This window comes from Canis lupus, chromosome 16 (genome assembly GCF_003254725.2).
Source record: "Canis lupus dingo isolate Sandy chromosome 16, ASM325472v2, whole genome shotgun sequence".
Classification (NCBI taxonomy): Eukaryota; Metazoa; Chordata; class Mammalia; order Carnivora; family Canidae; genus Canis; species Canis lupus.
This window is the reverse complement of record NC_064258.1, coordinates 18,768,929-18,792,714: the sequence shown is the minus strand read 5'-3', so window position 1 is coordinate 18,792,714 and position 23,786 is coordinate 18,768,929. Positions and strand designations below refer to the sequence as shown.

General features: G+C 48.9%; 1 protein-coding gene across 4 annotated transcripts in view; it reads right to left on the bottom strand.

The window, feature by feature from the left end:
• DPP6 (dipeptidyl peptidase like 6) overlaps nt 1-23,786 on the bottom strand; it is an 829,290-nt gene that overhangs the window by 236,578 nt on the left and 568,926 nt on the right. For all 4 annotated transcript variants that reach the window (XM_025451902.3, XM_025451878.3, XM_025451870.3 and 1 more), the window contains exon 5: nt 20,803-20,877. In XM_025451902.3, coding sequence (XP_025307687.1) covers nt 20,803-20,877 — 75 coding nt within the window. The remainder of the gene's footprint in view (nt 1-20,802; nt 20,878-23,786) is intronic.

Below are 23,786 nucleotides of genomic sequence, written 5' to 3'. Positions count from 1 at the left end.
TAATATCTGATCCTCATAGAGTGAGGTAAACTACATGCATGCCCGATATGAAGGCAGCCGTTGGCACAGGGATGATGATTCACTTGCAGTATCTGTGCCACCTGTCAGGTGCCCCCACCCTGCATCACACCCCACAGGCTGCACATCACATGGTTAACCAAGGGACCAGAGCAGCTAATTGTGTTAGCTGCTTCCTCCCAGCCCAGCTCAGTCCCACACTTGGTGGGCTTCCCTCAGTGCTGTTTTATGCCGGAACCTGAGTACCATCTACAAGGATGAGAGAGAGAGAGATGTGTTTCTTCTCCTACTCAGGGCCCTCTGGTCAGGCTGTCAAAGGGCACATGAACTAGGAAATAAGAATGATCCTCAGCCCCTGGAGTGGGATTAACCTCCCCTCCTTTTTGCTCCTCCATGAAGCCATCCTGTTCAGGGTGGTTTGTGGGTGTACTGAGCAGCTGGGGGAAGGCAGTCGTGCGCATCAGCATGTGTGTGTTTACAGATGAAGTACTCAAATGTCACCCAGGGCACTCCGTCTGGAAAGTGTCCGTGGCCACACACCTCCCCATCCCTCCCAGAGGCCTGCACACTGGCCAAAGCTGTCATGAACGCCCCTCCTCAGACCCTCCCTTGCCACTTCCTCTGGTCTCTGCCTCTAGGTGACTTCCTCAAGGGCCCACCATGTCCTCCTCCCTCGGGGAGCCCACCTTCCTGCCCTGTCCTGCAATTGCATTTTCCTCTCCAGCTCTCATCACCCCCGCCCCCCGGCATGTTATATCCATTTATTCGTGGTCTCTTCCCAGTGGATTGTGAGACCCATGGGAGCAGCGACTTGGTCTGTCTTGTTGACTGCTGTATTCCTATAGCTCAAAGAGTGCCTGATATGTATTCCCGGCTTGATGGAGACGCGCCCAGTAAAGGAATGGGTGCTGATAAGGATCCCAAGGACATCAAATGGGCTAATGTCTTATTTTCTCACTGTGCTATTTTTAGTAACATGTTAAACCAATCTTTTTCCTGTTTCTCCTTTCATTTTCCTCCTGCTCCAAGTCATTACAAGCCATGTTTTTAAACAGAACAGACATGCTGGAGGATCTTGGAGCGCCACCCTATCATTGCTGTTTGGGGAGTACCACCAATGGTGGCTGTCCTCCTGTGGGACCGCTGATGGGGCCTCTCAGATCCAGAAGGTGAGGTAATTGGCAGATCCTGTCCTCAGGCCTGTGAGTCAGTCTACAGGGGGTCCTCAGAGGCCCTAGAGCCCGGTACCTCCACAATGGGAGCTGACATCTGATCCTCCCAGCCAGAATGCCAGTCTTTCTTCACATAAAGTCACCAAACACCTGTCACCTTCACCAGACTGTCCAGTGCCATCAAAGAGCACCCACATGCTCATCTGACTCCCTCCAGACCCACTCTGGCTGAGAACACCAAAGGCTGGCTCGCACTCCTCACACTCAGAATTCAACCCCCAGGCTCCTGCCTTTTCGAATCTGTTCATTGCAGGATGGCCTTTTCTCCTAAAGAAGTCCAGCCAGGGCTTGAAGCTGGTAATGGACCTGGGCAGCTGGGGCCTCCTCTGCTGGCAGTAGAAACGCTGATGCAACAGTGTGGCCTCCAACCTCGCAGCATGGATCCCAGTATATAGCAGGGCAGGCAAGGTGACCGGCACACACTCTCCATGGCCTATCCTTTGTCTATCCCCTTCCAGAAGGTCCTTTGTTCCTGACTCTCTTCCCAAAGAGAAGCCACCAAGAAACAATGACAACAGGACTCTGATGTGATAATCATTGCCACTGCCATGATTTTGGCTGCTGGCACCATCACAATTAGTAGAGTTGCTGCCCGCCATCATCCTTGTTACTGCTTTCTTCACCACCATCACCACCACCATCATTGTCATGACCAACACAGTTGCCATTACTGTAGCTATACCCAAGATTCAATTCTTTATCTTAATCCTAATCTCAAGCAGCAGCTCCTATTCTCAACCAAATACCTTCCTACAATTTGAAAATTCCCCCTGGGCATCTGTGATGGTGAATGAGCATCAGAGGGGAGACTGTGGCTGCCATGGCCTGGCTCCCCTCCTTGCCAGTGTTCTCTTGGCTGGAGTCTTTGCACCTCTGGTTTATAACCTCAATGCTAGCAAGTGCCAAGATGTCTCATGGAAGGCAAACCAACCACATTTTAATTTTGCTTCTGAATCTCAGCCTGTCTCCTTCACTGCTCTCCCCCAGGGCCCAGCACGTTTCTTGGGTCATCAGTCCCATCGTGTGGCCTAATGGGTGACACTGATTATGGCTGTCTTCCTCCTTGTAGAGGCCATCATTATGGCCTGGGACAGGGCAGGTAGTCAATAAACACTTATTAGCAGAATGGATGTTTTGGTTTGAGTAAAAAACAGAGTCTGTCTCATTAGCAAATGAAGGTCTATTTGCCAAGCTTGGCTCTTCCATTTCAAGTGAAAACATACCATGGAATATACTCTTGGTTTACAATGAATTTGAATGCTGTGATACTGATGGGTTCTAAAAAGACACCAGAAAATGATGTTCTAGCTTACGTGTGATGTAAAAGTGCAGGAAAAGGAAGCTCTGGAAAGGGACAAGAATTTACATTTTTATCAAAATAAAACCCAGAACTTAACCTAGATTTGTATTCCTAGGCTCATGCTCTTTGGACTCTGTTCACTGCAGAATGGTTTTGCTACATCTCCACCCTCTGTGCTTTCTTGTACAAGGAAGGGTTGGGGCATTCTACTGGACCAGGGAGAGCTGTCTTGCCGAACAAGTGATGATCCCAGCTTTCACTGCAGGACCACCTGCTCTACTTTGCACATCTTATTTTTCTAAGTCAATGATACCTTGGAACTACAAAGGCTGTTTTTCCCAATTGCTGGTGGGGGTTAACGGGACAGGTAGCTAAAGAAAACATGACCTTCCTGGTCCTGTCTTCCTTCTCTGCACACCCCTGCCCCACCAAGGTCACAAAACCTAAACCAATTTATATAAGGCGAGGATTAGATAGAATAAAATTTCCATGAAGAAAGAAAACTCAATTACTAGTTTCCTAATTCTCCTAATTACTTCATTAATTCAGAAACTTAACAAGTGAACCAAGGGTGACCAAGATCTTACCAATCTGGATACATATCCTAAAGCACTTGTTCAGCTGTCAAAGGAAAGGCTAAGAATACATAGAGCTATCCCCAAATATTTGAGGACCATGGAGTGACAGTGGAGGGAGGAATAGATCTGTTGCTGCTCTGAAACTGGTCTAATGTGGTAGCCAATAGCTACATGCTGCTATTTAAACTTAGGGTAATTACAACTGTGTAAAATTAAAAACTGAGTTCCTCAGGCATTTCAAGTGCTCTACAGAGCATCTCCAGCAGAGAGTCCCACTGGCCACGGCTGTGTGGAGGGAGGAACGAGATTCAGCAGACATGAAGCCCTACAAGATAGACTTAAATCGATCTAGCGAAGACGCTTGTGAAAATCACAACTGTTCAGCCTTGGGAGAGGGTAGCATATAAGGAAAGAATTTTGTAATGAAAGAAGAACAGACCTATAATAAGAGGCAAGAAAGTTGTCTCCTAGAGAAGCTGTGATATAGTGATGTAAATAAGTAGATCTACGTATAGTGATATAGATGACTGTCAACGTCCCTCCAGGATCAAAATTCTACAGTCCTATTCACCATAGAATACATTGAGTGCAGTGCAGGTGGACATATTCATATTGAGAAAGGGAGAGGAAGGGAGAGGTGAAGGCACCTGTACCACCCAATAATCCTAACCCAAGTAGAAGGGCTTCTGGACTGATCCAAATTCTTAAATGACATCCCACAAACAACACCACAAGCTGGTATTACATCCCACTCAACCCCACCAGCCCATGAGAATTAAACAGAAAGTAAAGTAAGCCTAGTAACACACACACACACTCAGATGACAGCTAAAAGAAAGATTTGGGCAGAGTCTCGTGCATCCAGATTCTGTTCCCTGTTGATAAATGGCTGGGTAAGACCTGACTAGCACATCAGAGTCCACCAAGCCTCCTGCTCATTCATGAGAATATGTGTGTCTGCTGAGTGTCCGGGTAACTGAGTGTATGTCAGAGTCCATGAGACAACAAATAGGGCCGATTATGAGCTTCAGACCCAGAGATCAAGTACCTATGATTATTTGAAAATCACAATTAAAATTTTGATTGAATTTGTAAGAACAGTTTTTAAGGAATGCACACATTATCAATTTGGTGAGGCCCATGGATATTCGATCTCAAGAGGAAAGCTAGCTCTTTTGTTTAGCTCAGCATTGGTGAACTTCCGGAGTCTGAGGTAGGCAGTTAAGAATGACCTGTTAGATGGCGTCCTAGAAGCCCTGTTGGATGGTGTCCTAGAACACAGCACAAGCTAATAAGGATGGCAAGGGAAGTCTCAGGAATGGGACACCTAACATATGGATCATCTTTCCTGTAACAGTGAGTGAGGTCACTGGACATCTAAGGTGGGTATCATCTCCTGAAGGGAGACAATCTACAACTAGCATCATATGCCCTCCCAGAGGAATCAGGAGGGACCCAGGAGAACCAGTGTCCTCTCTGTGATTAGGAATTCACATTTTCACAGGAATTCCACTGCCGGAATCTTCTAGAACAAGTCTTTTTGGCCAGTGTGAGACCCCGCCCTCCTCTGTGGGACACTCCTGGTTACAAGCAGTGATGGGGTGGTGTGAAGAGAAGCTGCACTGGTGAAGTCTGATGAGAACGCATCACTTCTCCACCAGGGCCTAGCGAGTGAGCCTGTGCCAGGAGCAAAGGCTTCAAAGGCTTGTGCTCTGCATCCCCCACCTGGATCTGTCTACAGTTGCTCTCTGTGATCATCAGGGGGCACAGGTGTGGCTGGAAAAATCACTGACCAAGGCCTGGTCCCTACTCCGTTCCCACTATGGCTGATGAGAGCTGCCTATGGGTGTTTGCAAAGCTTGATGCCATCCACAATCCCGCCTCCTTGGATTTTGTGCCAAGCCTCCGGCCGGCTCCTCACACAGACAATCTGGAACAGATCAGCCCCACACACGTGCAAGCAGGCAATCTCTGTCCCATCTGCCAGCCACTGGGACGTGCCCACACAAAGCAGTGATGAGGGGAGACATGCAGGTGGAACAGAAAAGATGGCCCCGGGCGACAATGACGATCTTGGTCCTGACATTACCACCAGTGAGTCACAGGACTTTGGGCAGTCAGCCTCCCCTCTGTGGAGTCACCTTCCTTATTTTTGCATCTTAGGAAGGTCCACTGCAGCTCTGTGATGCTGTGGGCTGCGGGGATGAGGTGCTGGGGACTGGGGCGTACAGGGCAGGTGCTCTCCGTGGAGGAGCACCCTCAGAAAGGGGTGTCTGTAGGCACAGGGGAGATGGTCGGTGTGGGGATGTGCCAACGGTCAGACCGCGGGATGCAGAGTCACCCCCGCAGCCCACAGGGGATGCCTACGGGAAGGACTCGGTGGGGCGCTGGGGCCCTTGTCTCAGATGATGGTAATAGCAGCCGACGTGGAGAGAGCTGGGCTCCAAGTTCCTGGGGCTGATCACTCAATTCAGTTTGAGTGGGAACCAGGCAGCCATGTACCACACGGGCCAGATGAGGACGAGGGCTCATGGGAGAGGGCCCCTGGATGTGGCCGGATGGGCTGCAGCACGTGACGCGTGACCGCTGACCCTCTGGGCCCAATGCTGGTGTCCAGATGACAAGTACAAGACCCGCCAATCCTCCAACTCCTGCGCTGCCTTTCGAGGCAGAATAAGGCCACGATTCAGCAGGAACTTAGATGACTGGTTCCTATTTTCCTCTTTCTTGATCCCATGGCTTTCACTGGTTCTTCTTTTTATCCAACCCATTTTTGCTGATCATTTCTTATCTGTGGGTGCGAAGAGAAACGGCCTGTGGGGAGCCGGCAGCTCAGCGGCAGGAAGATGGCATGTTAAGTGGTTTGCTGAGCTCCACGCGACGCCCGGGCACCAGGGAGCCTCCGTAAAGCAGTTAAATCTTAACGGAAGAGATCACCAGCGGCCCGAGGTCCAAAGGAGACGCACACAGAGAGGACAGCACGCACGGTGGCTTGAGATTCATTTAACCACGAGTTACAGCAAACCCGGGGCCGTGGCATAGGCAGGGTCGAGTTTTCTAGCGCCCTGAGCCCAGGGGACGTGTCGGCAGCATCAGCCTGAGGGTGCTGCCCAGGGCCTGGGCGTCTCCTGCTTGGACACCTTGCCCGGGTCTGGTCCACGCTTGTCCCACATGCCTGGCACCCCGGCTTCACGAAGGCAGGGCTGTGGGGGAGGGAGGGCCACTCTGCGTCTCCCTCCAGGGAGCCAGCCTCTCAGACGTCCTGCTGTGTCGCCAGCACCACAACACGGGCGTCCTGCCGCCGCAGCCAGGGAGGTGAGTGGACGCCAGCCCGAGGAAGGGCCTGCAGCCCCGGGGAGGGTTCAACCACCTTGTCCTCCCCTTGTCATGACTCAGGCCCCTCTGACGCAGCACAAGGGGTCAGCCACAGCATGGCAGCCCCCGACCCTGCTTCGTGCAACCTCGCCTCCGTGCTTTCTCCCTGAACTGGAGGCTCCAGGGAAGACACCAGACAAAGTCCTTCCTCCCTCTGCTCCCTGCACTCATCCCACCTCAAGGCCTTTGCTCAGGAGCAATCTCCTGTCTGCTCCCTCCTCGTCTGTCCTGTCCATCCTCCTGGCCTGTCCCTCCTCCTCTGTGTGCTCCTTCCTCCTGGCTTGTCCCTCCTCCTGGTCTCTCTCTCTTCCTGGTCTCTCTCTCCTCCTGGCCTGTCCGTCCTCCTCTGTGTGCTCCTTCCTCCTGGCTTGTCCCTCCTCCTGGCCTCTCCCTCCTCCTCTGTCCACTCCTCATCTTGGCCTGTCCATCCTCCTGGCCTGTCCGTCCACCTCCTGGCCTCTCCCTCCTCCTGGTCTGCCCGTCCTCCTCTGTCCACTCCCTCCTCCTAGCCTCTCCCTCCTCCTGGTCTGCCCGTCCTCCTCTGTCCACTCCCTCCTCCTAGCCTCTCCCTCCTCCTGGCCTGTCCCTCCTCCTCTGTGTGTTCCTTCCTCCCGGCTTGTCCCTCCTCCTGGCCTGTCCCTCCTCCTCTGTCCACTTCATCCTCCTGGCCTCTCTCTCTTCCTGGCCTGTCCATCCTCCTGGCCTGTCCGTCTTCCTCTGTCCACTCCCTCCTCCTGGCCTGTCCCTCCTCCTGCCCACAGCTGAGATCTCCAGCCCCCTGCAGCAGCAGAACCTCATCCCAAAAACCCCTCCTTTGGGGTCCCTGCTAAGAGCTCCAGCCAGGATGCCCGCTCCATCCAGTCTGACTGTTTTGTTCTGTGTGGGTGACTATCTCAATCACATTGGAGTTTCTGAGGACAGAGGGGCCGCCGTCCACAAAGGCCTGCTGGCCTCCAACGTCATCAATAAGGACTCAGCCGCATCTCTCACAGCTTAAGCTGGTGCCCTGTGTTTCCACAAGGCAATAAGTAAGTTCTTACAGCAAAAGTCTCTAAATGCCCACACAGGAAAGGCAGTGTGATTCCAGGGAATCCCAAGACTTTTTTCTCCCTATCTGGTCATTAAAATACTCTCCTCTTTAAAGCTACTTTCAAAAGGTCACATACTGTTTGTTGCTATTTATTTGACATTCTAGAAAAGGCCAACCTGCAGGGACAGAAAACACACCAGCGGCTGTCCAGGGGCTACGGGTGGAGGAGACCTGACCTCAAAGAGGAAGCACGAGGGGATTTTCTGGGGGGGATGGACGGTGCAGCATCCCAACTGGGGCTGTGAGTTCTGCAAGCCTACGCAGGCCTAAAACTCAGAACTGCACACCAAGCAGAACCCAAACAAACCAAAAAACTATAAACACTTAAAAAAAAAAAGAAAACCCCCATTTTTCATCATGCTACATGTCCTATACTTCCACACTAATGTCAGAGAAGGCATCTCAGATGGGTTGAGGGCTATCGTAACTATAAGACACCAGAGGCTGCATTTCTGCATGAATTCTGGGCTGAATTATTATAAACATCAGCTGCAAAGCTGATTCTTAAATATTTACGACATTACGAGTCTCCTTGGCAGAAAGGGCTTCACAAGATACTTCACAGAAACCAGGCATTATGGGCTCAGCTTAAAAAAAGTGCATTTAAGAAACTGAACTCCTGGAAGCTGACTGGTTTGTTGCCAGGACAGGTTTTGTGGACACGGTGGGCCAGTGGGCACGCACACACCGGTGCTCAGAGCCCCGAGTAGGCTGAAGCGGCCAGGAGAGCCCCGTGGCAGGGGGGTGGTTTGCTCTTCCCTTCCTTGACCGAACCCATGCTGGTGGACGGACCGTAACAGGGCAGCCAGGCTCCGTGCGGGCCGGTCAGTGAGGGCTTCATCGCAGGGCGGGGGCAGGGGGGCTTGTTGAGAGCAGGTGCCTCATGGAGAGGATGACCCTGGGTCTCCCAGGCTGTGGACTGGGCAAAGCAGATGGCCTCATGCACCCGGGTCTCCTGGGCTGTGGACTGGGACAGGACGTAACCCTGCCCCCGAGGTGTGGGCTGACCACGCACCAGGCCCCAGGCAGGGTACAGAGGACAAGTGCACGCAGGGGGATCACGCAAAGTGGGTGACCTGGGAGCTTCTATCCTCGCAGGCGACTACTAATAAGATCGAGAGAGAGGATTCTAGCTTTGTCTTGTTTTGAGATGGGGGAGAGCTGAGTAAACAGGAACACCTCGTGTGGGGGGGCTGCCGAGCTGGGGACAGATGGCAACGATTCAGGAGGGGAGCTGAGAGGTCGGTGGGAAGCCCAGCAGAAGGGGTGAGGAAAGGACGGGGGGCCCCGCCGGCGGGGCAGGGGTGCGGATGTTCCTTCTCTTCCACTCACTGCAGGTGTAGACAACAATAGCAGAACATCCTACCCCATCTAGAAACCTGGTGGGGCAGGTCGCCGGAGCCATTGCCTCTGCTCCCACCGGCCCTCCCTTCCTCCACAGAAGCGTGTGTCCCGCTGTGAACCGCCGAGCAGCACAGGCTCTGCACAAACACCCTCTGCCAGGCATCACTGCACCTGCCCTCGCTCCAAACCTCTGATGCTCAAAGCCAGCACTTATAAGACTGCTGTCAGCAGGGACGTGGGCAGGCGGGGGTGACGGAACCCTGGGAGGTGGCTGCATGTATCTCTAAGTCTGCATTTGTTCATAGCAGGAGGACACAGAGCCTGCAGCTGTCCTTGAGGACGGCAAGGCAGTGGGGGCCTTGGGTTCACCCCACTGCTCTTCCAGGGAGCAGCCCCTCCGTTTTTTTAATGGAACCGTTTTGCAAATGTATTTGTCAGAGACACACAGTTATTAGTGAAAAACATGCCATGGTCAATGCAGGTACAGAGGACGGGGTCTCGAATTGCTGGATTCTCATACAATCTTGGGTTAATTACTCGTCAGTGACTGTTTTTTCTTCTCAGTTTGGAAATTTTATGATGAAGACTAAATACCAGCTAATAACAATAAAGATACATTAACCGATTTCCTGCCCTGTTGGAAGAAATGATGCACCGGACACCCAGGGAAGACCCAGAAATCCTGGCTTATGACAGAGCATGACCAGGCAGTCAGGAGGAGGGCAGTGGTGGCTTCCTGGGTCACCTTGGGACCTTCTGGGGAGACAGACTGTAAGCAGAGGTGACATTTATGGCCAGGTACACAAAACAAGCCCAAGTGCATCCTCTGGCAGTGCTCGCTTCTCGTCCAGTGGAGCCTGGCTTTCCTTGCACCTGCTCCTGAGGTTGCTGGGTGCACAGGGCTCGTTTGCTCCTCGGGGCATGCTGGCCCCACAACACCACTCTGGGCTCCCTGGTGACCATCAGCAGAGGACATGACTGACAATTAAATCCAGACGACTCAAAGGGCAGTTTGCCAACAGCATCCCTTTACCAGGCTTTTGAGAACACCCTGGGGTCTCCAATGGTGTCAAAACTCTTGGTTCATTCGGGGCAGGGCAATCAAGTAGAATTGATTATTGTGACATTATGTAGATTAAACTATGGGATGATTTTACTAACTCTTTCTTATTTCCTCATCCAGGAAATCATATAATCAAGCAAAGTGCTCACTAAACCTACTTAGGAATTTCTGTCCTTTCCTATTTCTTCATTCCAATGCTAAGAAAATGAAATCCTTCTTTTGATAATACATTATCTCTGGTAGTGGTTGTGGCAGTCAAAAAAAAATATTCAGAATCCTCAAAGCCCCAGATGAGTAGGTGAGGTGGGATGCTCGATTGTGGAACGATGCCTGGCTTGGGTTCCTTCCACCTCGAAGGAGGACTATCTTTCCAGTTTATAATTTCTTAATTATATAACAGATTGCAGAGTTGCTGCAGGAATAACACTGCTCACTCCTGCTCTCTGTTCTCCACCTCTGGTGGAGACATTGGCTATCCCTTCATGCCACCCAGGCACAGGTGCACAGGTGCACACACACACAGGAAATCCCACAAAAGCAAGCCCTTTGGTGTCTGTTATATTGGTGCCACTGTCCAGGAGAGGGGAGATGCTGAAAGGCCCAGGGCAGCACCCAATTTAAGGCTCATTCAAGCAACTCATCACTTCTGCTCATTAATTTCTACAGATTCAAAAACTGTGGTTATTGACTTGGCTGGAAGTCCCATCGTAGCAGATGCATCAATAAAACCTGCCAAGCCGTGATGTTCAGTGCCCTATCACATGACAGAGCAACCCTGAACACTTTCTCTCCCAGTTTCGAAGGCTTTTTCCTACAGTGACACCCAGGAGCAAAACAACATGGAAAAGGGCTGCTAGAAAATGAAAACCTATTGTTTAACAGAATACAAAATCCCAAGGCACTTGCTGTGTCACGCACAGAGCGTTTATCATGGAGTTTTGATTTCAAATCATGTGAGTTCCTTATTGTGGAAAATACTAAGAAGAAACTGGGGACATAATAAACTCCAAAAAAAAAAAGTTACATCCTGGAACGTCTATCTGTTCTCATAAACATAATAACTTTAGTTGCCTTTGAGCAGAAGCATGCCCTGACCTGTTTCCAGAAGTGGATGTCTAATTTTACTGCTGACGAACATGGCTGCATGTGTGATACTGTTGGAAAGACTCTGGATGGTACCTTTGTGGAAAATTTTATTAAACTATCTTCCTGCATGGCAGGTGGAACCCAGGATCACAAATGGAACTGGTCCTACCTCGCAACAATAGTGAATTCCTTCCAGTTTTTAGTAACAGCCAAAAAAAAAAAAAAAGAAAAGAAAAGAAAAGAGCTCCAATCACCAAGCAGCAGAGATAATGATCTCTGGTGAAAGTCTCTGAGCCCTTAATTGTTGTTCAAAAGGCCCTGGTAGCTCAGTCCTAATATTAATCAGCTTTGTGTCTCCGCATATAATTGTTGCTAACGAGCTCACCCACAATAATGGGCTGCTAAATTGGAACGCAGGAGCACATCTTTCAGGAGGAATTTGAGTCATTCTTCCCCTCACCACATGACAACGATGGGCGTTCATAATAGAAGCAATTAAGTATTCTCTGTAATACCTCACCATGTCACTCAGCAAACCCCATTTCCACGCACATTTCTTCATTTCCTTTTTAAAAATACTTTTATTTATTTATTCATGAGACACAGAGAGGCAGAGACACAGGCAGAGGGAGATGCAGGCTCCCTGCGGGGAGCCCGATGTGGGACTCAATCCCGGGACTCCAGGATCATGCTCTGGGCCAGACGCTCAACCACGGAGCCACCCAGGCATCCCTCTTCATTTCCTTTATTCTCAATGACACAAACTTCATGCATGAACCTGGATGACCCAGAGACCCTGCAGGGGCCGGTGGCCTCTGGGAATGACCCTTGTACCATCACTGCTGCCACTCACCTGGGGAAACCGAGGCTGCCGCCCGTCTCCTCAAAGCTGCCTCTCAGCTGCCCTGCCTTCTCTGACCTTCCACTCGCTGCATCCTTCGAGATGCCTGCCCAGTGGTTCGCAGCCATGCGTGTCCTCCATCAGTGTCAGGAGCACTGGCCTGCCATCCTGCAGCTGCATGTGCCCTCCTGCCACCTGTGCTCACCCCCCCCACACACACACATCACAGATTTCTGACCCCCTTCCTGCCCACCTGGCCTCCCTCCATGACCCCATGAGGCTCCGTGGCTCTTCCAGAAACCACGCCTTCCAAACAGCTTAGCTCCCCATCTCACCCACCTGCCAGGTTTCCAGCCCTAGCTGGTACCAAACATCAGCCCCAGCGAGCCCGCCGTCCATCAGCAGTCAGACAGATGGGGCTGGCTTTCCTGCAGCCTGAGACCACCAGCTCCCTTCCAGCCATGCTCCCCAAGCCACCCACTCCTCTGTCACTACTCTCAGCAAGCGGCCTTAGGTCACAAGTTTTTGGGAAAACTAAGAGAATGCATCAAAAGGAACTCAGTGATCCAGCACTCTGCCTAAGAGACAGCACTCGGTCTCCAATTACATCCTCCCTCCACCACCACATGCAGGGGCCCTTTCCCAGAAGCCAGAACATTCTGAAGAGGGTGCTGTGAGTTCAAAGGCCTTGGGGTCTGCAGGGGTGTGGCACGTTAGAGCCGCAGAGAGAAGGCTGCTGTGGCCAGACACAGCAGGCCTCAGGCCTCGGCACAAACCGGCATCCAACCGGCTGTGCTGAAAGCCACCGGCCCAGGAGGCTGACCTAACATTTCAGTCTAAGGAGCATCTGGCAGCCTATGGAGACCAGCCCGGGCAGGGAGCAAGAGGAGAAGCAGGAGATCAACCAGGAGGCTACACAGGCAGCAGCCAGCTTGCCACGCTAGGAGAGGAGAGGCTTCCTGGAGCTCACAAACCACAGCACGCTGGGCCATCGGCCACTCACGCTGCAGGCCCCGCCCTGCTCCAGGCTCCTGGGAATGGTTCTTCCACCTGTGGGGATGCACCAAGAGCCTCCTTCTGCAGCACTCCACAGTTCAAACCAGTATCTTAACCCCCTGTGGGGTTGTACCCTAAGTATTAATCTTTAGACTCTGTGATCCATGGATTATTTCAGAGAGGTTAGACCCCCTGTTTCTCCCCTGCTGCCAGAGCAACACGTGCAGATACCACACAGGTCACCTTAACCATGCTTGCATTTTGTTGAGAAAAGAACAACTGGGGGCACCTGGGTGGCTCAGCCATGGAGCATCTACCTTTGGCTCAGGGTGTGATCCCAGGGTCCTGGGATTGAGTCCCACGTCGGGCTCCCCTCCAGAAGCCTGCTTCTCCCTCTGCCTGTGTCTCTGCCTCTCTGTGTCTCTCATGAAAAAAATAAATGAAATCTAAAAAAAAAAAAAAAAAGAAATATATCTCCTTTTGTTACCCTTGGACAGATATTTCATGGGTTCTTCTCAGGAAGGAGGAATGGGACCGTGAACCATGAGACCACGCTCTAACGACAGCTGTGTTAGCTGCAGCGCAGGAAGTCATGTACCTGGAGTTACATAAATTAATTTGCAATAGAGTTATCCCATGACCATGGGGCCAATAATTTATCCCTGATCCCATATGTTTATAAAGTCTCAAGTTATTTTTAAAAAATGAACTCTCCTAGATGTAGGTGATGGGTAGCTCCAGCTGACAGGTGCACTGAAGGGTCAGGGCAGGGTCACCTCAGCAAACGTGCCCAATCAGGCCTGTGTTTGAGTGCTTCTCAGGCTTACCCTGAATTATAAAGGTTCACGGTCCCTTTGGCGGCAAAACTGGGTGACACGACCTCACTCCAAGGGCAGGAAGGGGGCAGAAATTGATCAAATGTGAAACTGCTTCAAATTTCTGCAGTGAAAAGCCCAGCCTCATATCCCCTTGTCTCAGGCTGGAGCAGGATAAACCTGTAGGCACAGGGAAGCAAGTGCTAGAAGCTGGACAACACACCTCTCTCAGCCATAGAACGGGGTCCAGGAAGCTCGGGGACCATGGGGCTTCCCGTTGTGACACCAGCTTCTACCATCCACCTCGAGGAAAAACAGAGATGATAGAAGGTCTAGAAGTTTTAAGCGCTAGAGACTCAGGGGAAACCCTGCCTTCTGCTTCTGTGTGATGGGAAATGCCCCAGGCTGCTCACCCCCTCAGATCGATCCCCAGACCTCTGTGCAGAGGACGTGGGTGGGCAGGGGCTCTGGAGGTGGCCAGAGACAGAAAACTAGGCGGCAGGCCGCCTCTAGCAACACCATCTGCGTTTAGAAGAGCCAATTACTTGCCACTGTGCAAAAAGAACATAATAATATTTCTTTGTACACTTGCCTTTTCCAGCAGAAAACTTGAAAAGCTCTTTAAAGTTATGTACCAGTAAGCCATGAGAAATATGTCTACATTTAATGGCTTAATGATTTCTCCTGCATTCTAATTTTACTGATGAATTTGAGATTCTGAAAGTAGTGTGGTGTGTGTGTGTGTGTGTGTGTGTGTGTGTGTGTGTATAGACATGAAAAAAAGTTTTCACTCGGATTCCTAAGAGGATCATAGTAATACTGTGCTTCCATGGATTTATGTAACATCTTTATGCTGTGAGTTTGAAAATATAATAAAAATAAAATAATAAAAGGGATTACACAGAGAGAGAATCCACTATCTATCAGGATCTGGGCTAGGCATCTTCTGGCATGATTCGTTTAATTGCAGCGTGACCCAGACTGGGCGGTTATCATCCATTCCAGTTTCCATAATTGGTACCATGATATCCCCGAGTCACTAATGAACAACACCATATCCCCACCTCTCTGATGAAAAATTAAAGTGGCCTGGCCCCTCTCGGTCATCAGCGAGTCGCTTGCAGAGGAGTGAGGACTGTTCATGTTGCTGCCCCCAGCCCAGCTCTCCCTGGGCTTCTCCCAACTTCTTGGGACTTTGAGGGCTGGGGAGGACAGGAGGTCATCACACTCTGCAGGCAGGTGTCCTGGGTCCCTTAGCAAACTGCACGATCATCAAGTGCCATGTAGACACGAGGAAGCACACTTCCTTACTTGTGATGGCAGCAGCTCTGAAGGGTTCCCAGTGACCCCCTACTCCCCACATTCACTCCCTGTGGAGTCCTCTCACCTCGTGACTGGGCTGAGCCCAGTGACAAGAACAGAATCAGGAAGGCATGGCTGCCATCAGGTCATCAGCACAGGGACTGCTGCCTGGCTGACACCCGGCTCTCCTGCCTGCTGCTCTGATGAGTCACTGCCCCCAAACTGCAGGTATGCAGCTGACCTGGTCTTGTGCTAGAGGTGGAGGGAGACAGGCCATAAAAGATCTTCCTTTCTGAGTAGCTGACAATATAAAGATGGGCAAATAAAACCAGTTTGTGCCAGACAACTGGGAAATGATGCGACACTGCAATCAGTCTGAATAAATGAGAGGAAGACACACACAATTTATATCATACGGTTAAACTTAAAATATCCCTCCTTCAATTCTTCTTGTTCTCAAGACACCCGCTTACTATCCAGTAGCCAAGCTCCTGGACCATCTGTTCTTGTTTCCTGTTCTCTCCCAGCCACTCTGCATGGACAGCCCTAGCCAATGCTTCTACTCCAGCCCCTGCCAATGTGGTTGATCACATGCAACCTTCAAGCAACCTCAGATGGAAGCAGCTGGAGGGGGCCTCACCCTGGCCCTGGACACAGCCAGGCAGGCTCTCTGTGCTCAAAAATATACAAGCCAGGGATCCCTGGGTGGCTCAGCCGTTTGGCGCCTGCCTTCGGCTCGGGGTGTGATCCTGGGGTCCTGGGATTGAGTCCCACATCAGGGTCCCTGCATAGAGCCTGCTTCTCCCTTTGCCTAAGTCTCTGCCTCTCTCTCTCTCTCTCTCTCTCTCTCTCTCTCTCTCTCTCTGTCTCTCATGAATAAATAAATAAAATCTTTAAAAAAAATATGCAAGCTAGAAGTGCAGCTGCTGGCGCCCGTCAGGTTGGGCTACCCCTTGGGGGTGGAGGGCGGAGGCTGAGGGACAGTGCTTCCTCTGCCAGCCCCCCATGTAGACTTCCAGAGTGCACAAAGCTCCGCAGAAGGTCTGAAGGCATCCAGAGCAAGTTGGGTCACCATGGTGACCAATCTGATGGCACAGCCTTCCCCTTGGAGCTTAGGGGAAAGGTGCAGGACACAGACATAAACTGGGACGTTAGCATCTTGTGGAGGGCATGTGAGCCATGGAGGGGTGAAACTACCTGGGGAGAAGAAAGAGCTGCTGGGTGCTGAGCCCAGGTGCTGCGGCAACATTTCGAGGCCACAGTGAGGGCTTTCCCTCCTCTTAGGAGCACTTCCTTCTTGTTACCTACAAGATAAGATGCTTTGTTGCCTTTTCTCCTGTCCTCTCTTCTTACTCCTTAGAAGGTTTATCCTTTATCACCTTTACAATGTATTGAATTTCCTCAAGACCGGGTCTCATGGCTGCTTCACTTCCATGTGTTTCCTGTAATTGGCCCAGTCACACCCAAGGTTGTATTTTCCTCCTTTAAGTTACTGACTTTTAGGGTTCTCTCCATTCCAGACACTGATTACAAGAGTCACACCCATCTTTCCAGCTACTTACTTGTAAATTGTAAACTGTCGTTAAATGCCCCAGAGTCACCTGAAAGCAAACCTGGGGCACCTGGGTAGCTCAGCGGGTGAGCGTCTGCCTTTGGCTCAGGTCGTGATCCCGGGGTCTCAGGATCAAGTCCCACATTGGACTCCCCACAGGGAGCCTGCTTCTCCCTCTGCCTGTGTCTCTGCCTCTCTCTCTGTGTTTCTCATCAATAAATAAATAAGTAAAATCTTGAAAAAAAAATGAAAAACAAAAACAAAAAAAAAACAAAAGCAAACCCTTTTTGAGTGAACAGCTCAAGATTTGGCCACCCTTCTCGTGGAGTCAAACCTGATGGGTAAGCCTCGTCTTCCCTCTAGCCCCTCTGGGCTTCTCTGTACCTCTTATTCCCCATGCATACTCAGGCCACAAGAACTCTTCTGAGTCCAGCTAAAGTTTCAATTCCTTCTAGAAGCCTTTCCAGGTCTACCTAATGGGGCCCAAACTTTTTGTTTTACACTCATGAAACTCCTCGTGGCAGTTGTGCAAGAGGCATTGGTTGCATGCTTGCATGGCTCTGGTGCAGGCCCCGTGATGTAAGCAGCGTATCTCTTTTGCACAAATGACGGCCTAGTTTTTTTCTAAATGAAAGAATCACTGGAGACCTCACTGTGGACTAGAAGAAGCTCAAATCTTCCTAAGGAAAGAGAGGGACACTGTTGTCAGAGTATCTATGGTTTGCCAGTTAAGTGCTTCCCATGTGCTACCAGATTCAGTACCTACAGCAGCGTGGCTGGATACACACTGACCCCTTGTTTAAGGCAAGAAGCCAGGCTCAAAAGAGGCAGCAGACTCTCGAGATACACTCTCGAGCCTGGGGCTCTCCGACTTGCAAGTGCACTGTGGGCAGCAGCAGAGAGAAGCAGCAATCAGAAGCATTACAGTTTTCCTAATGCAATGTACAATATTTGAATTTTGGGGGTGGAGCTGTAACCCAATATACTGAAATTTTATTGCAAATGATACATTTGTTCTATCACATGAGAGATGCCTGGTAATTGGAATTAACTCTGTATGTCCTACAAAAATAATTTTTATGATTATCTTTTCAAAGAAAAGGTGAGTTAGTTCCTAGAAAGAAAGTATCCTGGCTGCCACTGAAGCACACAGATAAGAATGTGATAAACACGGATCCAAAGACAGAATTCTAGTTTCCTTACCACTAGGTAGGAATCACATGTTGTAAAACCCATTTGTGAAATGCTGTATAACCCTCTCAAGAATATATAAGTTTCAAAACATCCTGCAGTAAAGAAACTTATTTAATTTTAGCTAGAGTTGTTAGATGTATTTGAATATGGAAACTATATTCTTATATAAATATATATATATCTCCAGGGATAATTATACTAACACTAATACACTAATATACTGCAGTATTACAGACCTAGATCCTTCCCTTGCAACCCACCCTCTTTTCTAAAAAAATATCTGCATCTCAGTTTACTCACGAGGAAGTTACTCCTAACACCTAACTCCAAGTCTCCTGCAGAGGACTAATGTTTCCTGCAGAACACAACACTTGCTCAGTCGTACGTACGGGGACTGCTCACTACTTGACAAGGGGGGGGGGGGTGGTGTCACGCCTTTGATTCAAGCTTAAGGTATCCAATTCTAGGGATTCCTGGGTGGCTCAGCATTTAAGCTTGCCTGCCTTTGGCTCAGGGTGTGATCCTGGAGTACCGAGATCGAGTCCCCTGCATCAGGTTTCCTGCATGGAGCTTGCTTCTCCCTCTGCCTTCTGTCTGTCTGTCTGTCTGTCTCTCTGTTCCTCATGAATAAATAAATAAAATCTTAAATAAGATAAAGTATCCAATTCTACAGATTTTTTACATAGCACACATTTTCAATACTTGCATTATTTTTGTGGTTCACTAAATCCACTCTAAATTTCTTACATTTTCCTTCAGTTGAGAAAACAAACAACACAATCCTACTCCAGAGGCGAACAGAGGCTGCGTAGTTAGAGAGGGCTCTCTCAAGGTTCCTGTTTATCGCCAGTGTTCTACATGGAGAAGACTCATATTTAGCAAAGCACTCTTTACCAAAACAGTCATCACTTGGAAATGGAGCCCAGGACACTCTTTCAGAAGGAGCAGAGGAAATTCAAAGAAAAGCGGTGGCGAGTTCTACCACACGCAGAACCACAGAATCATGGATGAGCCCACGTGCTCCCATTGAGCAGAGATTTGGGAGAACGAATTCAAAACTCTGTTCTGTAAGGCTTCTAGAAGCAGGAAGATTTGGGAGAACAAAGATTCCTTTGGTAAGATTTGGGAGATCAAATATACAATTTTGTTCTGAAGGCTTCTAGCAGCAGGAAGCTCCATACCACATAAAGGTAATCCATTTCATCATAGGGATGCTCCCATTGTCAAACAATGCTCTAGTAAGATGACCTGATATCTGTCTTTCAATGTTTTTCTTTTTCTTTTAAAAGATTTTATTTATTTATTCATGAGAGACAGAGAGAGAGTCAGAGAGAGAGACAGAGAGAGAGAGAGAGACACACACACACACACACAGGCAGACACAGCCATGTGGGACACAATCCGGGGTTTCTGGGATCACTCCCTGGGCCAAAGGCAGACACTCAACCGCTGAGCCATCCAGGCATCCCTTTCAAAGCTTTTCTCACTTGGGTGTTGGCTGTGTCTCCTGGAGAAACCCAGGACAACGCCATTACCCCATCCCTATGAAAATCCTTCAAGCATCTACTAAGTTTTTCTCTTATTCAAGTGTAGAGATTATATTTTTGGTAGCTTCCATGCAAGAATCTGAAGTACTGTGTGATCTGTGTCCATCATATATCCATGTGCTTGAAGCTTAAAGAGGTGAGTGTAGGGGTGAGTATAGAACATACAGAATCCCAAGGCTAAAGGTTGCCTTTTTTTTCCACCTCACTAACCATCTCCAAACCAACAGATAAAGATGACCAGCTGCTCTACAGGATGTGAGTGGGGAAAATGAAAACTTTTATGTGATGGACATTAAAAAAAATGAGAAAATGGAAAAGTGAAAAGAGGGTTTTTTTTTTGTTTGTTTTTAAAGATCTACATTTCAAGGAAAAAAACAGGAAATCTCTAGTAAATCATCCGGTAGTTAAGTAACTCTTAGAAGAAATTCTGAAAATTCTAGGATTGGACTTAGATTTCCACGTAAACCAGTCTCCCAGCTGCTCCTGTGGAGTATAACTCAAGAAGCTTGCCCTCCTCCTGCCCGGGCAAGAACCTCTCAAACCCACCAAGAAGCCATTCAAGCTGCACTGACAATGCAAAGCTCAGAGAAGCATCACAGAACTCTGGACAGAATGGTCTCAGAAGAACTGGAATGGGAGTGCAACTCTATCTTTTACCTGCCAGAGAAGAAAGTTCTACAAATGCACATTTCTAAAGTTGCTAATCTCTTGTAAGCTGAACATCTGCTTCACTCATACAAATAAATTTCACCTTCTAGCTCATTTAAAATTAAAGAGCCAAGATGAATTTTAAAATATGAGCATGTTAAAAAATAAAAAGACACACACACACACACACACACACACACACACACACACACAAAAAGGTAGTTGTAGGCTGCTGCTAAAGCCCAGGGTAAGATTTTATGGAAAATCCTGGTGCAGTTTTATGGGAGACTCATAGAGGAAGTGCTAAAAAACAGGGATTTATATAATGAAAGTGATATTTTAAGTCTTCTCTAGAATACTACAATGGCTAGGAGATAATTAACATTTTATTTTAGTTTAGGGAGAACCTGGCAGTTGCTTTTTGTTCGCAGGATAAAATTTATGGTATGATTGAGAAAATGGGAAGAAAAATGATTGCACAAAAGAGTAAGATAAATCTTTATAAAAAGACAACTTCTCACCCTTTCCCTCAGGAAAATCCTATGAAATTGCCCAGAAAAGGAGATATATATATTTTTTTCTGCCAAAGGGATTTTTATACCTATTTTCTCTCCTAGGTGGCAGTATGGCATAAAAAGACACTAACTCAGGCCCCCCCCCCCCCCCCCCCCCCCCCCCCCCCCCCCGCCCCCGGCCTTTTTTCAGGATTCCAAGATCACTAAGAATGATGGTTCAAGGGGAAATACTTTACTAAGGTCTCAAAAGAGAGAAACGTTTTTTTTGTTTTTTTTAATATATAGGCAGAAAAGAGTGGTACTCACTGGCTCCACGTTGTATGAAAACAGAGCATACTCCTTATCTGGTGAGATTTCATATCGGATGGCTCTTAATGATTCCTAAAAGAAAAAAAAACAAGAATTTTACAGTGTTATGTAGAAATGACATAGCTCAGACTTTTGTGGTGAATCTGTACTTTCTGGTGCCGTTTTCAAAATCTGCTATGAAATTTGTGTGCGGTGAATGCCCTAAAGTATATTAAATGATGGCAGTAGCCTTTCTTTGCTGAATAATATAATAATAATAATAATAATAATAATATAGTAGGTTGATACTTTTTCACACTTTATTCATTTTTTTATGTTACAGCAAAGCAATACTCACTGTATCTATAAAGACAAATCAATGGAAGAAAAGATGAAAACCAGTAATCTCTTCCCTGCAAGACCCCCTCCTCTCTGTATCTTTAAACACACGTTCCCTTGCTCATTTGTACACACTCAGAAACGTACACGAAACAGACTGGTTCCCAAAGAACATCACACTCTACACAGTACTTTGCAGGTGCCTTTTCACCATCTACGATGATACTGACCCACAAACTGGCCAGTGTGCAGAGGACTAACCATGGTTCTTCCTTCATGTTTCTTCACGGCACACAGGCAATTTGACAGAAATGGTATCATCAACAATGCAGTTTCCTTTCATTTCCCTCACCTTCTTGCCTGCATTCACCCTGTGGTGCAGACCCCCACACCCACTTGGAAGAGCCCTGTCAGCCTGGTGTGGGCCACCTCTACCCACGATCATACGACTACGTGCAAACACACAGATGGTAAGCACGGTGAAAAGTGACACCACATCACACACATCTCTCCTCCGTGCAACAATTGCTTTAGCCTGGATTGCTTGGTCTTTAGAGCTTGCAAAGTACTCTATGGTGTGGCTATACCTTGATTTACGCACTCAGTTCTTACTAAAAGGCAGTCACAGAAGATTTTTGGTATTCATGGCAGCTACTGGAAAGTTCTGGAAAGTCTCCACAAACTCTGAGTTAGAGAACACCAAAGCAAACTGTTCCGAGGGGAAATGCAGGGCCAGGTTTTGGCGAGGCTCTGGTCACAATACTCTTGTCAACGAATCCGTACATAACCCTGTCTCATGTGTGTTTCGGTTTAAAGACATCTTATTGAATATATGCTGTTGATTCATCGACACTGAACTCGCAGGGACAGCGAGACATCACTTGCGTCTGAACGGAGCTCCTCTAACACAGGTTTTCTCCATAAGGCACATCACAGGCTTCTTGCATTTCGGCATTATCCTTGGCAGGTCATTCCAAACAGCATAGTCTCCAAGAAAAAGCACAAAAATGTGGAAAACACAGCACTCCATAGGCCACGCCTGCTAAAAAACACTTGTTCGCAGCACGAGATCTGGAACTCAGATGTTTTTGCCGTTATACACACGTCTGGGAATGACGGCACAAGCACCATGAGTGTGAGTCTGGACATCACAAACGCATTTTTAGCACACTGGCGAGCCCGCAGACACAGAAGCCGTGCAGTGGTAAGGAGCGGCTGTCATGCGTTTCCAGGGTGGTCACGATATGCAATGTTGTAATAAAAACCCTTCCCCGTGTCTCTCGACTGGTGTGTGTGAGGTTTTAAAAAACTTTTTAAAGGACAGATATCTAAGGGTGGGTTGATGATTTACAAGTTTTTTTTTTTTAATGCAAATAGATATTGCCAAATTGCTTTTCAAAAACGTTTTTGGAATTAACAGCCTCACTACTGATGAGTGAGTGCAGCCTTTCTCCCTGCTCTGGCAGCAGGAAGCACTGCTCTATATTCTTCAGCTTGACCCTCTGCACGTGCGGTGCTGCCTCACCGGGAGCTCAGCTCATACCCCCCTGCTCCGGGCACATTTGATCCTCACGGGGTATGTGTTTGGCAATGTGGATTTTATCTCTAAAAAACTGTCCATCCATATCTCCTTGAAGGTACGCGCTATGCTCTGACTTCTCTCCTACTTTTTCTGAAGTTCAGTCCCACCACGTTCTCATCCCCACTCAACCCAAACTCCTCTTCTCAAGGTTACCAGACACTAATGTGCTTAATGCCATGATTTCTTAGCTCTCCTCTTGGCACACCTGACCACTTTCTCCTCCCCAAAACCCCGTCTCCACTTGGCTTCCAGGATGCATGCCTGGCTTTCTTGTACCTCCTCAATGTTTCTCTTCATGCCCTTTCTCTGGCTCCCTTCTTTCCTCTGAATGTCAGAGCAACCAACATTAATAACTGGGGTTTCTCTGATTTTCGATCAGAAATCACATCCTATGTGACCACCCAGCCTCGTGGCTATGAAAACTGGGTACCTGCTGAGGATTTCAATCATCACATGTCCGAGACCCCCTGAACCTGACCAGACTTGACCCTGAGCTTCAGATAGGTATGTCCCACCACCTCCCTGGTGTCTCCACTTGAATGTCAGGTGGTCATGTCAATGTAAAGTGGATAAAACAGAGCCCCTCACATCCCATCCCCTCTCTGTCCAGCCCCGGTACAGTCTTCCTCATTTCAGACACGGCAACCCCATCCACTTAGCCGCTCAGGCCAAGCTCCTAGCTCTCCTTTCTTTTCTTTTCTGTCTCACACACCTCGCATCTAGCTGAGCAGGTCTTCCATCAAAGTCCATTCGGAACAGTTGTTCCCCACCCCTCCATCATCCCCCAGGTCTAAGCTCCTACTTCTTGGGCCACTGCAGTAACCTTCGAGCTGTGTCCCAGGCTCTGACTTGGGCCCCTGCAGTCCACTCTAGCTCCAGGGGTCAGGATCATCTTTGCAATACAGGAACCATCACCCAGCCCCGACTCACCCCCTGCAGCTTCCATCTCACGTGGACTGAAAGTCAAAGTCCTTACTGAGCAGTGGGCCTACTGCCTGGCCCCCATCTCCAAGTATGGCTCCTTGGCCCCCTTTACCCCAGCCACATTGCTGTCCACACCTTCCCAGAGCAAGCCGGGCAC